We start from the raw sequence: 16,567 nt of genomic DNA on the forward strand, positions 1-16,567 counted from the left end.
GCTGCTGGCACTACCTCTGGGGCATCTATGCCGAGCGCCGGCCTCATATGACCTTCTGGTGCTTATTCATAGAAGCCCCGGCGGAAGTGCCGGCAGCAGCAGTGGAGGCTGTCTGCGTGCAGAGGGGGCAGAGTTGCATATAGCGGGTATAAGGCATATCTGGGGGGGGGGGTTCTTACTGTATACAGCGCTGGGGGGTTATATTACTGTATACAGCACTGGGGGTTATATTACTGTATACAGCGCTGGGGGTTATATTACTGTATACAGCGCTGGGGGGTTATATTACTGTATACAGCGCTGGGGGGTTAATTTACTGTATACAGCGCTGGGGGTTATATTACTGTATACAGCACTGGGGGGGTTATATTACTGTATACAGCTCTGGGGGTTATATTACTGTATACAGCACTGGGGGGGTTATATTACTGTATACAGCTCTGGGGGTTATATTACTGTATACAGCGCTGGGGGGTTATATTACTGTATACAGCGCTGGGGGTTATATTACTGTATACAGCGCTGGGGGTTATATTACTGTATACAGCGCTGGGGGTTATTACTGTATACAGCGCTGGGGGGTTATATTACTGTATACAGCGCTGGGGGTTATATTACTGTATACAGTGCTGGGGGTTTTATTACTGTATACAGCGCTGGGGGGTTATATTACTGTATACAGCGCTGGGGGTTATATTACTGTATACGGCGCTGGGGGGTTATATTACTGTATACAGCACTGGGGGTTATTACTGTATACAGCGCTGGGGGGTTATATTACTGTATACAGCGCTGGGGGTTATATTACTGTATACAGCGCTGGGGGTTATTACTGTATACAGCGCTGGGGGTTATATTACTGTATACAGCGCTGGGGTTATATTACTGTATACAGTGCTGGGGGTTATATTACTGTATACAGCACTGGGGGGTTATATTACTGTATACAGCGTTGGGGGGTTATATTACTGTATACAGTGCTGGGGGTTATATTACTGTATACAGTGCTGGGGGGTTATATTACTGTATACAGTGCTGGGGGTTATATTACTGTATACAGTGCTGGGGGGTTATATTACTGTATACAGCGCTGGGGGGTTATATTACTGTATACAGTGCTGGGGAGTATATTACTGTATACAGCGCTGGGGGGTGTATATTGCTGTATACAGTGCGGGGGGTATTACAGTATACAGCGCTGGGGTTTATGCTGAAATATTTTCCCTCTTTATTCATATAATGAAAACAATCATTTTTTGAAATTTTCTCCAAGATGAAAAATCTCTGTTCGTTTTACGCGGAGTTGATTGGATTGGCAGGAAGAATGCAGCTCGTTCATTGAATGATAGTTTCGTGGTAATGTGACAGGGCCAGGCTAGCTGGCTCGTGTGTCATATGAAGTTTAGCCGGGTCACGGAGCACTTTTGTGTCCGGTTCTGTATACCGTGACCCGGTAATATATTATATTGTGTTTATTGTGTAACCGGCCCAGAGACTGATGTGGATTCAGCCCCAGCCTTCAAAGAGACGATCCTATAATCTGGCTGGGGCTCTTAATCAGCCAGCACAGCCCTGTCTGCCCAGACGGCACCCGCACTACAGGGGGGATAACACAGGTGGGGGAACCCATTGTATTCTGTAATCCCCTCACTTGATACATCCCCTGTATACTGATGGGATTTGTGATGGGATGTGGCTGATGGGATTGGGGGTTGGGTTCGGTACACATTGCATTGAGATTGTATAAAGTTCTGTGTGTTTGTAATAAAGAGACTTCTTCTTGGTTTTCTACGAATGGTGGTCTGGATGATCCGTGGATAGCTGAGTGCGATCCGTATGAGGGACTGACTGGTGATTCCTCAGCCCTCAAACAGGGGTACCCAGCCTTGGGTACGGTGACCCTGTAACATTGGTTGGCAGCGGTGGGAAGAATCCCACGACTTGGGTGAAATCCAAACCACCAACTGGGATTGCAGACGAGAGACACCAAGAGAGCTCCTGGAGGTTTGTAGCAAAGGAAAGGCTACTCTGATTGCGGACTGCAGAGAGATGGACCGGCACCAGGATGCCCCAGAGGAGAGCCTCGGACTGAGTGCTCTACAAAAGAACATTCTATGGCACCTATCCCTGTACCCAGGAGGGGCTACATCGGAGCAAGTGACGGCGCTGATTAAAATGTGTCACCAGGAACTGAGCCAGAGTGGGTCTGTATCTCCCAGACTAGGGGAACAGACCCCCAAAATATCATACCAGGATATCCAACCCTTCCGAGAACCAGAGGATGAGACAGACCGGGTTACAGCCGAGGTGTGTGAGCTGGAACACCAGCAATGGCAGTTAGAGTCTGCGCCCGCAGACTGGAGGGATGATTTCTTCCATCCCCACTTTGAATCATACTGGGCACAGTACTGGACAATGTGGGATCTACGAGTTCCACTCCTGGGGGAGAACCCGTTGCCGGAGTGGGAAGACGAATTGAGGGGTCTCATATATGCAGAGCTCGACCTCCAGAGCCGCTACCAGGGATTCTCCCAGCAGTTAGCAGGTGAAGACCACAGCGACCCTCTGATGCTGTATAACCCCGTCGACCCAGGACTGATATATGATGCCTTCCAATTTGACTCGTCTTTCGGAAGCCCCTGCCAGTACCGCAGGGATACAATCTGGGACAACCGTGCAGAAGTCCTGGTTTATGCTATTCCCCCCGAGCTGGAGGCTGTTATGGATTGCCTGGTCCAAGAGGAATGGCAGCTCGAGAGGGACTATAAAGAATTGCTGCGGAGAGTGGAGCTCCAGGAGTTACAAGGAGACTGGGAGCATGGTACTACAACTTGCGGGAGTGGGACCGAGGTCCTCTTCACCTACTCCTCGGCCCCTGCCCTGGTGAGAAGAACCGAGGTCCTCACCAGCAAAAAGAAGCGGAGGAGGAAGCCAAAAGCTCCGACCCAAGTCCTCACCAACAACCCTGGCTGCTCTACCCCGGCAGAAGAGATGACTGTCCCCACCGCCCAAGTAAGTGGCACAATCCCCCTCACCAAACCCTTATCTATGCTCGTAGAAGCCAGTGCCCCAGATTGTCCCCCTGATTTCCCGAGTGTCCTGGGAGAAGCCCGGGTCACTGCCCCAGAGGTTCCCATTGAAGTCCCCGGTGACCCGGTAGAGGCACCGTTCCCTAACCTAGCGAGGACACCAGAGGGGCTGCAGAGTTCCCTGGGTCCTCTCAGTAGCCTGGCGCAGGCCCTGGTTCCTATCCCTGTGTTCTCCGAAGTGATCCCTAGTTCCCGAAGTGTCCGCCTAGAAGCCCAGGTCACTGTCCCAGAGTGTTCCTCTGACTCTCCCCGTGCCCAGGCAGAGGCACCTGTCCCAGAGAGAAAGATCGAGGGTCTGCTTAACCCTCCCGGTGGTCCAGTATTGGCACCTGTCCCTGCCCCGGAGTATTCCCCTGGGTCCCCTGAGTACCCCGCAGAGCTGCTTAGTCCCCTAGGTCACTCCAGTGTCCCGGTAGAGGCCTCGCTTACTACCTCTACGTGTTTCCCTGGTTCCCCGAGTGCCCCCGGCCCGATCAGCAGGGCTTTCCTTCCATGCAACCGCCCTGGCCTGGCAGCTGCCCCAGACTCAGTTCCCAAGACTAGGGAGCAGGAGTCTCCACGTGCCCCTGTTACCCCGGTGAGGGGGATAGCCATGTGCCCCCGGCTGAGCTGGGACCGTCCTCCAATTCAAAGAGGACTACTGACTATCCTTTTGGGCAACCAGGGCCCTGGCCCACCTTCAATGGATGATTCTGACAAAGGGGGCCATGAACTAAGGCCTGCACCTGTGAACTTTGTCCACTCGGACAGCCTGCAGCAGACCCGTGTGGATCTGCCTGGTCTGCCGGACCGTTGGTCAAGGGGGAGATCTGTGACAGGGCCAGGCTAGCTGGCTCATGTGTCATATGAAGTTTAGCCGGGTCACGGAGCACTTTTGTGTCCGGTTCTGTATACCGTGACCCGGTAATATATTATATTGTGTTTATTGTGTAACCGGCCCAGAGACTGATGTGGATTCAGCCCCAGCCTTCAAAGAGACGATCCTATAATCTGGCTGGGGCTCTTAATCAGCCAGCACAGCCCTGTCTGCCCAGACGGCACCCGCACTACAGGGGGGATAACACAGGTGGGGGAACCCATTGTATCCCTTAATCCCCTCACCTGATACATCCCCTGTATACTGATGGGATTTGTGATGGGTCCCCCTGTTTGAGGGCTGAGGAATCACCAGTCAATCCCTCATACGGATCGCACTCAGCTATCCCCGGATCATCCAGACCACCATTCGTAGTAAACCAAGAAGAAGTCTCTTTATTACAAACACACAGAATTTATATCCAATCTCAATGCAATGTGTACCGAACCCAACCCCCAATCCCATCAGCCACATCCCATCACAAATCCCATCACTCCCATCCCATCACAAATCCCATCAGTATACAGGGGATGTATCAGGTGAGGGGATTACAGAATACAATGGGTTCCCCCACCTGTGTTATCCCCCCTGTAGTGCGGGGGCCGTCTGGGCAGACAGGGCTGTGTTGGCTGATTAAGAGCCCCAGCCAGATTATAGGATCGTCTCTTTGAAGGCTGGAGCTGCAGCCACATCAGTCTCTGGGCCGGTTACACAATAAACACAATATAATATATTACCGGGTCACAGTATACAGAACCGGACACAAAAGTGCTCCGTGACCCGGCTAAACTTCATATGACACATGAGCCAGCTAGCCTGGCCCTGTCACAGATCTCCCCCTTGACCAACGGTCCGGCAGACCAGGCAGATCCACACGGGTCTGCTGCAGGCTGTCCGAGTGGACAAAGTTCACAGGTGCAGGCCTTAGTTCATGGCGCCCTTTGTCAGAAGCATCCAGAGAAGGTGGGCCAGGGCCCTGGTTGCCCAAAAGGATAGTCAGTAGTCCTCTTTGAATTGGAGGACGGTCCCAGCTCAGCCGGGGGCACATGGCTATCCCCCTCACCGGGGTAACAGGGACACGTGGAGACTCTTGCTCCCTAGTCTTGGGAACTGAGTCTGGGGCAGCTGCCAGGCCAGGGTGGTTGCATGGATGGAAAGCCCTGCTGATCGGGCCGGGGGCACTCGGGGAACCAGGGAAACACGTAGAGGTAGTAAGAGGGGCCTCTACCGGGACACTGGAGTGACCTAGGGGACACTCTGGGACAGGAACGGGTGCCCTTACAGGGTTATTGGGCGAGCTAAGCAGCTCTGCGGGGTACTCAGGGGACCCAGGGGAATACTCCGGGGCAGGGACAGGTGCCAATACTGGACCACCGGGAGGGTTAAGCAGACCCTCGATCTTCCTCTCTGGGACAGGTGCCTCTGCCTGGGCACGGGGAGAGTCAGAGGAACACTCTGGGACAGTGACCTGGGCTTCTACCAGGACACTTGGGGAACCAGAGATAGGAACCAGGGCCTGCGCCAGGCTACTGAAAGGACCCAGGGAACTCGGCAGCCCCTCTGGCGCCCTCGCTAGGTCGGGGAACGGTGCCTCTACCGGGTCACCGGGGACTTCATAGGGAACCTCTGGGGCAGTGACCCGGGCTTCTTCCAGGACACTCAGGAAATCAGGGGGACAGTCTGGGGCACTGGCTTCTACGGGCGTAGCTAGGGGTTTGGTGAGGGGGATTGTGCCACTTACTCGGGAGGTGGGGACAGTCATCTCTTCTGCCGGGGTAGAGCAGCCAGGGTTGTTGGTGAGGACTTGGGTCGGAGCTTTTGGCTTCCTCCTCCGCTTCTTCTTGCTGGCGAGGACCTCGGTTCTTCTCACCAGGGCAGGGGCCGAGGAGTAGGTGAAGAGGACCTCGGTCCCACTCCTGCAAGTTGTAGTACCATGCTCCCAGTCTCCTTGTAACTCCTGGAGCTCCACTCTCCGCAGCAATTCTTTATAGTCCCTCTCGAGCTGCCATTCCTCTTGGACCAGGCAATCCATAACAGCCTCCAGCTCGGGGGAATAGCATAAACCAGGACTTCTGCACGGTTGTCCCAGATTGTATCCCTGCGGTACTGGCAGGGGCTTCCGAAGGACGAGTCAAATTGGAAGGCATCATATATCAGTCCTGGGTCGACGGGGCTATACAGCATTAGAGGGTCTTCACCTGCTAACTCCTGGGAGAATCCCTGGTAGCGGCTCTGGAGGTCGAGCTCTGCATATATGAGATCCCTCAATTCGTCTTCCCACTCCGGCAACGGGTTCTCCCCCAGGAGTGGAACTCGTATATCCCACATTGTCCAGTACTGTGCCCAGTATGTTTCAAAGTGGGGATGGGAGAAATCATCCCTCCAGTCTGCGGGCGCAGACTCTAACTGCCATTGCTGGTGTTCCAGCTCACACACCTTGGCTGTAACCCGGTCTGTCTCACCCTCTGGTTGTCGGAAGGGTTGGATATCCTGGTATGATATTTTGGTGGTCTGTTCCCCTAGTCTGGGAGATACAGACCCACTCTGGCTCAGTTCCTGGTGACACATTTTAATCAGCGCCGTCACTTGCTCCGATGTAGCCCCTCCTGGGTACAGGGATAAGTGCCATAGAATGTTCTTTTGTAGAGCACTCAGTCCGAGGCTCTCCTCTGGGGCATCCTGGTGCCGGTCCATCTCTCTGCAGTCCGCAATCAGAGTAGCCTTTCCTTTGCTACAAACCTCCAGGAGCTCTCTTGGTGTCTCTCGTCTGCAATCCCAGTTGGTGGTTTGGATTTCACCCAAGTCGTGGGATTCTTCCCACCGCTGCCAACCAATATTACAGGGTCACCGTACCCAAGGCTGGGTCCCCCTGTTTGAGGGCTGAGGAATCACCAGTCAGTCCCTCATACGGATCGCACTCAGCTATCCCCGGATCATCCAGACCACCATTCGTAGTAAACCAAGAAGAACTCTCTTTATTACAAACACACAGAATTTATATACAATCTCAATGCAATGTGTACCGAACCCAACCCCCAATCCCATCAGCCACATCCCATCACAAATGCCATCAGTATACAGGGGATGTATCAGGTGAGGGGATTACAGAATACAATGGGTTCCCCCACCTGTGTTATCCCCCCTGTAGTGCGGGTGCCGTCTGGGCAGACAGGGCTGTGCTGGCTGATTAAGAGCCCCAGCCAGATTATAGGATCGTCTCTTTGAAGGCTGGGGCTGAATCCACATCAGTCTCTGGGCCGGTTACACAATAAACACAATATAATATATTACCGGGTCACGGTATACAGAACCGGACACAAAAGTGCTCCGTGACCCGGCTAAACTTCATATGACACACGAGCCAGCTAGCCTGGCCCTGTCACACCTCTTACTTTACTTTCTGAGTAAATAATGTCGCTGCATTAACGTCTGCTATTGAAGCCTCCTTTCCACCATATAAAGCATTTGCCATAGAAACCCAGAACCTGCCGGCAGATCGGCCCCATTCGGCCCCCGTCTAGTCGGCCGTTTCTCCTGCTGTAAAGACTCAAACCTTAATCACTCGTTGGTCTCGTCTTAGATTCAGGAGCCGTATGTCTACCCCATGCATGTTTAATCCCCTCACTGTATTACCCTCTACCGCTTCTGCTGGGAGGCTGCTCCACTTATCTACCACCCTCTCAGTAAAGTGTATATTACATCATCTCCATGAGAATAACCCTGAGTACTTTATTTCGTATTCCCTCCGTGTTTTATTGCTCCTCCGCCTCTGTGTGACCTCTACGCCCAGGGCCGGACTGGGACTGAAAAGCAGCCCTGGAAACATTTGGAGAGCAGCCCCATATAGTTTATCTCGCGATTGAGCTCTTATACTCACACGCACCCCTTATACACACCCGAGTCACACTATTTGCCGTACAAATAACTAGAAAACATTCTTTTTATCATATTATTTGTATTAAAATACCAGAACGCAAAACTGTTAAAAGGCCCTAATAAATGAAATATATTACACAGAATGGAATCAAAACATTTACTACTGCAAACATTTTTAGATTGAGACATTTTTTGTTTTTATTTCCTTTTATTTGCCAACAGCCCCTTCTACCCCCTTTTTATTTTCTTTTGCACAGAGCCCCATGACAAGGAGCTTTCAATTACTTAAGTTAATAGAACCTGATTAAGTTAGTAGAATCTGATGTCTTTTCGTATTGCAGGGTACATCCAGAAAACAAACGCAGATCAATTCTGGTGGAGTGCCAGACATCTGCCCCAGGCTTGCCACTCTGCCCCCCTTTAACTCCCTATATGCCCCTCTGCCTCCAGAAATGCCTTATACCCCCTATATGCCACTCTGCCATATAGGGGGTTAAAAGGCATTTATAGAGGCAGAGTGGCATATAGGGGGTTAAAAGGCATTTATAGAGGCAGAGTGGCATATAGGGGGTTTAAAGGCATACCATGGGGCACTCCAGAAAAGCCTTATACCCTCCTATATGCCACTCTGCCCCATGATATGCATTTTAACCTCCTATATGCCACTTTGCCTCCAGAAATGCCTTGTAGCCCCTATATGCCACTCTGACTCCAGAAATGCCTTATACCCCTATATGCCACTCTGGCATTTAGGGGGTTAAAAGGCATATCATGGAACAGAGTGGCATATAGGGGTATAAGGCATTTCTGGAAGGAGAGTGGCATATAAGGGGCATAAGGCATATCAGGGAGGCAGAGTGGCATATGGGGGGCATAAGGCTTTTATATAAAAAAATATTATACAGTTTGTTAAAAAAAATAAATTTGTTTATTTACCTTCTACTTCTTCCACTTTGGGGATTTTTCATCCTGGCCTCCGTCCTCTGGTAGCTGCGGCCGCCGTTTTCTAAGTTGACAGGATGTCAGTAACAGCAATCAGAGTCCCATCATGTCTAGGTTCCAGCATTTACTGGATGGATGTGTAAGCGCTGGAACCTAGGCATGATGGGACTGTGATTGCTGTTAGCAATCACACTCCTATCATGCCAAGTCAGCCAGTACATGCTGAAACCTAGCTAGCTGCCCCCCTTGTGTAGTGATGCTGCCAGCAGTATGGGCTCTGCACATCACTTACAGCCACCCTGTACCAGCATGTACTGGCTGACTTGGCATGATAGGAGTGTGATTGCTAACAGCAATCACAGCGAGCACAGTCCCATCATGCCTAGGTACCAGCATTTACTGGTTGCCTAGGCTAACAGCAATCACACTCCTATCATGCCAAGTCATATTGCTAATTTTGTCCAATTGTGTGTTACCTACTTTTATTAAACATGTGAGTTTTTATTATTATTTTTAAAGGTGGGGGTCATTTTCGGTTTTGGCTAAGTGAACCCTGAATGTTTTGGTCCAGAATTTTCATTTTAGTTCATCCCTAGAATAAATCTAGGGAATCCTGAATTTGTAGTCGCAAAACTTTCAAGGCCCAGAAATCAGTGAGAGGAAGAGTAAAGGTTTTAACAGATTCTCGCACCCGGGCCCTGAGGCGTCTAGTTACGCCCCTGGACAGGACATCCGGTGCTCCAGCAGTCTGAGTGTGAGGGGGCGGAGCTTTCACCCCTCACGCTCCTCCCATCACCAGGCGGCCATCAGATTAATGGAAATGTAATCGAAACGGCCGATGCGTGCTGACACCGCCGGCCGGAGCTACTTTAATTCTTTTTTTTTTAAATTGAATATGCCGGATCGGCTTGCCATATAAAGTAAAATAAAAAAAGTATTAAAGTAGCTCCGGCCGGCGGTGTCAGCACGCATCGGCCGTTTCGATTACATGTCCATTAATCTGATGGGAGCAACATGAGGGGTGAAAGGTCAGTGCGAGCGGGCGGGGCTTTCACCCCTCACCCTGCTCCCATCAGAAGGCGGCCATCGCACACGGCCGCTGAGTGCTGATGCCACCGGCCGGCACTGCTTTAATACTTTAATAAAAAAAGAATTGAAGTAGTGCCGGCCGTTTAGATTAGATTTCGCGCAGCCGCCCGGCCTACGAATCTGCCGGCCCACCGGGAAATTTCCCGGTATCCCGGTGGGCCAGTCCGGCCCTGTCTACGCCGCTTCCATGCGTCAGAAAGCTGAATAATTTCTCCCTTTTATCCAGCGCTGCACGTTATGCATGAAAAAAGGTGTTTTTAGGACCAGACAGAGAATATATTGAATATTTCATTAAAAAAGTACATTATCAAATATCACTTTTGACCGCTGATGTTTTGCTATCATACCTATCAACGGGGGCGCTACTGAGCGTGTGCAGAAGGTATGCTTCCTGCTTACACTTCCGTGTTTCAGTAGCTGAAGGGGTTAAATAAGGCAGAAGTCCTATCCCACTGATCCACCTCCCTGCGGTGGTGGGTGCGGGACACTATAAAGGCTCTAAGCCTCCATGGTGTAAATGGGCCGGTTGGAGATATCAGAGATCTCTCTTGTATTTGAGCCTGAGGGGCGCCGGGGGGTCCGATGCCGGGTTAGGGGCTGCTGCCCCCTTGTCCTGGCACCCTAGGGCAGAATATACAGCCGCCTCTGCAGACCATCAGCTACAGAAAACAAGCTGTATCTCGGATCTAAAAACTTGTCGTATAACAAAAATATTTCCATTCAGATTTTCTTGCAATTTTTTTTACATTTGAAAATGAAAATTTGCCCAAAATCTAACATAATAAAATTATAATACAGGAAAAAAATATTGCTATTATCTGAAATATCGTTACCCATCACCAGGTGTATTTAGTTCAGTCATATTTACAGATACATTGTAACCGACGTAACGATGAAAAATTCTTTATTCCCTTAAAACCTCTTCGTTTTTCTCGTTTCACAGGAATCCAAGAGTTTCCAGAAAACATTAAATGTTGTAAATGTTTAACAATAATTGAAGCCAGTGTGAATCCCATATCGAAGTAAGTGATTCGGAATCATGATCCGCCAATCAGCAGAATAGGAAATATATTATAAACGATGAAATATTATTAACACAAGTTACTATTTTCCGTTGTCTTGATTGATGTCAAGTTGTTTTATGTGAACAAAGTCTATTTCCCCCAATATTCCGTTCCTATCCCTTTTCCCCCTTTCTTGCTGTATTCATAAATAATTCACGCATGTTTTCGATCATATATTCCAACCTAAGCCTAGTTCAGAGCAGGGTGTAAGCAGGGTCAGGGCAGGCTGGCAACCAAACTCCTTTCAAGGACCGCCTGGCAAGGGTGGAAGCTGGAGGACATCAGTGTGTTCCCCCTGTAACCCAGCCGGAGACCCCTGGTAACCTAAGCCTGCGCGGCACTAAATGACGCCCCAAAACCCGGGACACCTGGAACAGATCGGCCCCAGATGTGTTCTTTGGGCCGAATTGTTTATCCGCGTCTTTCTGTATGTAAATATTTCTCGGTTTAATCGCTCACTGCCCTTGAAAAGTCTTTTTTTTCCAAATCACGCTTCTTGTTGAGTAAATACTGGAATCCGTAATAAGCGCTATTTTTACCCCGGCTGGTCGCATTGATGCTGGAAGATCTTATTAGAGAGCATTACTTTATTCCCCTCATTAAAATAAAACCCTCTCCTAATCCCACCAGGAGACGGCCATCTATATATTACCCCTCATTCTATGAAAGCTTCCAAAATCAGTGCGCTTTATATCCTACTGATATAAGAAGTCGTGGGATGAAAGAGATTTTTGTAAATGTTGCACTTTTAAATATATTAATATTAACACATTTGAAAATGGCATGCATTGACCTCGAAGGGGAAGCGTTTTTGTGTTACACCGGTCACTTCCTGTTGTATCTGATACCAGGCGCAGGAACTTCCTGTCATGACAGAAGTGGATTTAATTAACGTTTGTGGTCTTTATGCCAATGACATTCAGAGTGTCTGGGTGTGTGCTTAGCGTAAGTTTCTTTGTGCATGTGTGTTAGCGTGAGTGGGTGTGTTTCTGTGTGTGGTTATGTTAGTTTTAAGTGTCTACTTGTGCTATAGTGAGTATCTGGGGGGGTGGTAGTGTGAGTATCTGGTTGTATTAGTCTGGGTGTGTAAGTTAGTGTGAGTGTCTGGGTCTGTTATGGTGAGTGTGTGTTAGTGTCAAGCTTTATGTGTCTAGGTATGTTAATTTGTGTGGGTGTGTTAGCGTATTAGTGTGAGTGTCTGGATGTGTTGGTGTGTCTCTGGGTAAGTTAGTGTGTTTAGCTGGATTTGAGTTAGTGTGAGTGTTAATGTGTGTATGAGTGTGTCTGGTTGTGTTAGTGTGAGTGTCTGAATATGTTAGCGTGTGTGTTTCAGTGTTTTAGTGTGAGTGTCTGGGCATGTGTGTGTGTCTGTATTTGTATTTGAGTGTATTTATTTGTATGCGTCTCACTCTTCTCCCCTCACCTCTCAATTTTCTCTTCTCTCCTTCTTTTCCCTCATCTCCTTTCCTCTTCCTCTTTTCTTTCTTGTCTCTTGTCCATCTCCTCTCATTCCTACTTTATCTCCCTCATTCCCCCGCTTTATCTTTCATCTCCTTTCTCTATTTATCTCTTCTTTTCATTTCTCTCCCTCTTCTTTCATTTCTTTTCATTTCTCTCCCTCCTTTCTCTAATCAGCAAAACACATATTTTTAACACGATTATAGAATCCTGATTGATTGTCCGTTTAATGGACAACGAGATCCATGAGGCGGCCTGGCCGTAGCCAGCAGGACAGTAAAACGTTATAGATATCCTGGAAATCCAAGAACGTTACATTTAGATGGAGAGAAATCCAAATATTTAGAGTTTTGTGGCACCACGGAACATTTTACATAAATATGCAATTATTATTGGAATTTTCAGACATGTATCTAATTTTCCCTTTTTTCCCCCATTGATATTAATAATCAGCGCATGTTGTAAATGATGCTTCGTCTTTGCAGGCTGCCGGACGGATTCACGCAGCTCCTTAATTTAACTCAGTTGTACCTTAACGATGCCTTTCTTGAGTATCTTCCGTCTAATTTTGGGAGGTAAGAAGCCTCTCTGTCCTTATTGGGGGAAATTCAGGTGGTCTAAAGCGGCCAAGATAAAACCATTGGGTTAAATATCAATAATATAAACAATATTAATGTTGTACGGCTGTATTATAGCGATATCCTGCGGGGGATTTCTATTATAGAGGAGGACCGAGGGTACCCAGTCAGACCCCCCGCTCTCAGATACATCCAACACATCATTAACTAAAGAAAACATTCCGAAATAATTTAATCTCATTAAACTTGCATTTGTTTTGAAAATACTTAAAAACAATATTAATGATAAATAATCGAGTAAAAAAAAATAAAATATAATATTTAGCTGTTGTTTGGTGAGGCAATGCGAGGGGACAGGGTTAATGCTCATGGGGCAGAATGTGAACTTTAAGGGTTAAAAATTCACCCAGGGGAAAATTACTATTTACAATTCAACTGGAACATTATTAATATGACTTTTAATTAATTGGCCCTTTTAATATCGATCGAAAAATCTGATTTTTTTTTTACCCAAGTGATTATCTCACCGCTTCCATGAAATATTAATTAATCCATTTAACTAATTTACAGTAAATGTTATTTTAATTTCTAAATATAGATTTTCTCGCATTTTTTTTTTTTACTTTAGGCTCAGCAAATTGCGGATATTGGAATTGAGAGAAAATCATTTGAAAACGCTACCAAAGTAAGTAAAAATAATTATGAATTCTTGGGAATACAAAATAAATGAGTAGTTTGATATTTTACGGTTTTACTTACATTTATTATCCGAAACCTGTAACCTGGTATAATTTAATTAATAAACAATTCTAAAAATAATCCATATTATTCCATATTATCCCACTGGCATATCAGCAGTTCCACAGAATTACCATTTATATTTATATATATATATATAGTGCGTGTATGTTGGGAATTAGCCTTTTAATTATTATTATTATTTGTTTTTACAGAACTCTTCGTTTTTCTCCTATTTTTGATAGACTATATTAGATAGAGTTCCACACGTTCAATGAATGTTCCTTTTTTTGCTTTAGTATATTATATAACCTGCCTCGCAAGAAGAGTAATTGGGTTAAAAACGCCTCCCTGGCCTCTGGTTTTCTTCTTGTTTTATTACAGTCATTTATCAGAGTGCCGAAATGAGCAAAACTTTGGGTTTTTTGGGGGATTGAATTTTGAGCGTTTCATGTATGTATCCTCATTCTATAGGGAGCCAGAAATACTTTCATGAAACTACAATAAAAGGAAATGCCGACATTCAGATGAATAATAGCGATCACTCCAGCTGTTGCTGCCACTCTCTGCCTCCTGATCAGTGTGAAGTAGACAGAGGCAGCGACTACTGAAATTATATAAATCACGTTAGCAACGTGCTTGTGATTGGCTACTTCAGACATCACATGCACGGAAGTGGCTCCCATTGGCTGCCATGCCCCAGATCGCAGCTCTTATTATCCGCTATTGGTGAAAGCAGAGGAGGACGTAATATTACGTCCTAAGCCTTAAAGGCCTGTTTTTCAGGAATATAACATTACATCATCCGTCGTTAAGGGGTCGCAGATTTAATAATATAGAAAAAACACACAAGTTCGAGATATAGATAATTTAATAAATAAATGTAATTTATGCCAAAAGCCGCTTTAATAAGGCTTTTATTTTATGTTTTTTTTAAATTTTATGTGAATTATTTAGATTTCCAAACCTTACGTTTCTGTAAAATAGAGTTAGAATGAAGAATAGTTTCTTTATTAATTGAGTTAACGAACATAACTCTCCGTGTTGTTCATTATTCGGTTATAGGCTCGGTGTGTTAATAATTGATGGGAGTAAAATATTTAGCAGAAGCCGGAGTAAAACAGACAGAGAACATCGCATGTATTTTAATGTAACGAGATATATCAGTTTAATGCTCTCTGATCTTTTATTTTTCTTGGAATCAATAAAATCTTAATTGGCTACATTCAATAAACCTTAGAGATGGTTTTATATAAAACCAGGCTTTCATTGTTACTTTTTTTATTTTATTACCTTTATTATAATAACCGAGCTTGTAAAATGGGATTTTAATTATTTATTTTGGCAATAAATTTTTGGAGTTAAATAAAATTTTATTGAAACCTTTTTTTGTAATAGAGACGTATATAATAGAGAATTAAAGATTATTTTTTATACTTTTTTTTTTACCCTAAACTTTTTTTTTTTTTTAATTTAATCTATAAAGTAAAATTCTGATGGAATTTCATCCTGATTTTGTAACAGACTCTACTTCAGATAATTTTTGAGATTTTCTGATCCAGTTGGAAATAAACTTTCTTTTTTTTTTTTTTACCAATTCCTGGTAAATTATTGTTTAAAGTGATCAACGTGAATATTTCACAATTTGTATATTGTCATTAATATTCTCAAATCATAATAATAAAAATAATGACAATAATGATAATAAAATTAATAATAATGATAATAATGATAATAATAATAATAATAATGATAATAATAATAATAATGATAATAATAATGATAAATGAGCATCAACTACAAATACAACCTGGCTGTCCTACAAAACATAACCTTGTGAATTTTTTAGCTTTTTTCCCTCATTGTACGATGTGAACCTGATGGTGCTGGATAAATCAATCAATAAATAATAAATAATATAAAAAAGGAACTTTTCACCGTTTGATTATGTGGCACGTGGTGAGGCTCTGGAAATTTACGTGTTTGACGTGGGTAAATGTTAGACGCATTGGTATTGTGTTTGTATCGTTGTAATTGCGATGGAATATCTTCGTGTTTTCGCTCGTTTGTGAAATAAAGAGTATCCATAGAAACGAGATTTAAGGCGAAAGAGAGATATTTGGAGGACGCTTGCAATAGCATTTCAGTGTTCATATTTTTTGATTCTGTTCTAGACCTTTCTCCTAAATTCCACTTGAGGCCAATAATTACTTCCATGGTTGGAGGCTGAATATGAAACGGATGGGCTTTATATTGTTTAACCCTTTGCTTACTGGGAGTAGGAAACTTAAAGGGAGACTTCAGCCATCATGTGTCAACCTTTTACAAATACATGGGGGGATTCTGCAGAATACCCCGATATCCATTTAAACCCCCCCACCCCCCGCTATTTACAATGACCTTTCATGTACATCGAAAACGCTCCCATTCACTTAAAAAGGAACACTTTCCTGTTACTGATTGGCTACTTCAAGCAGCTAATCACTAGTGAGAATTATCAGAGCACATAAGCTGCAGCTTCTCCCTAAACTAAGTTTTTTTTAATTCTTGAAAGAATGCAGATTAACGTGATCACAAAGCTGCCTAGAACATTAAACTGTCCCTTTAATGTTTTTAGCCGGGTCTCCTGGTATTGGAAATAGTCACATAACCTCTTTAGGGGTGGGGTTGGAATGAAAGGGACCAGTTTTGGAAACAAAATAAAAAATGTTGAATGTGTTTATCTAGGGTTTTAGTTTCTGTACGGTAGACCCTTTCCCTCTACACAATAACCTTTCATTTGTAAATGTAGCTTTTTTATGAAAAGTGTTTTTTCTAAGTGTATTATTCTTAGAATAAGAAAATATGCAGATAAAAGCAAAGTTTTCTGTTTGAGAC

The 16,567-nt window shown here is 45.4% G+C and overlaps 1 protein-coding gene across 1 annotated transcript in view; it reads left to right on the forward strand.

The window, feature by feature from the left end:
- The window catches only part of LOC149276062 (leucine-rich repeat-containing protein 7-like), a 56,908-nt gene that overhangs the window by 4,136 nt on the left and 36,205 nt on the right, over nt 1–16,567 (forward strand). The window contains exons 3-5 of the mRNA XM_089503942.1: nt 10,796–10,874; nt 12,860–12,949; nt 13,581–13,637. Coding sequence (XP_089360068.1) covers nt 10,796–10,874; nt 12,860–12,949; nt 13,581–13,637 — 226 coding nt within the window. The remainder of the gene's footprint in view (nt 1–10,795; nt 10,875–12,859; nt 12,950–13,580; nt 13,638–16,567) is intronic.

This window comes from Sceloporus occidentalis, unplaced genomic scaffold, assembly GCF_023333645.1.
Source record: "Sceloporus occidentalis isolate IW3139 unplaced genomic scaffold, rSceOcc1.0.p SCAF_249, whole genome shotgun sequence".
Taxonomy (NCBI): domain Eukaryota; kingdom Metazoa; phylum Chordata; class Lepidosauria; order Squamata; family Phrynosomatidae; genus Sceloporus; species Sceloporus occidentalis.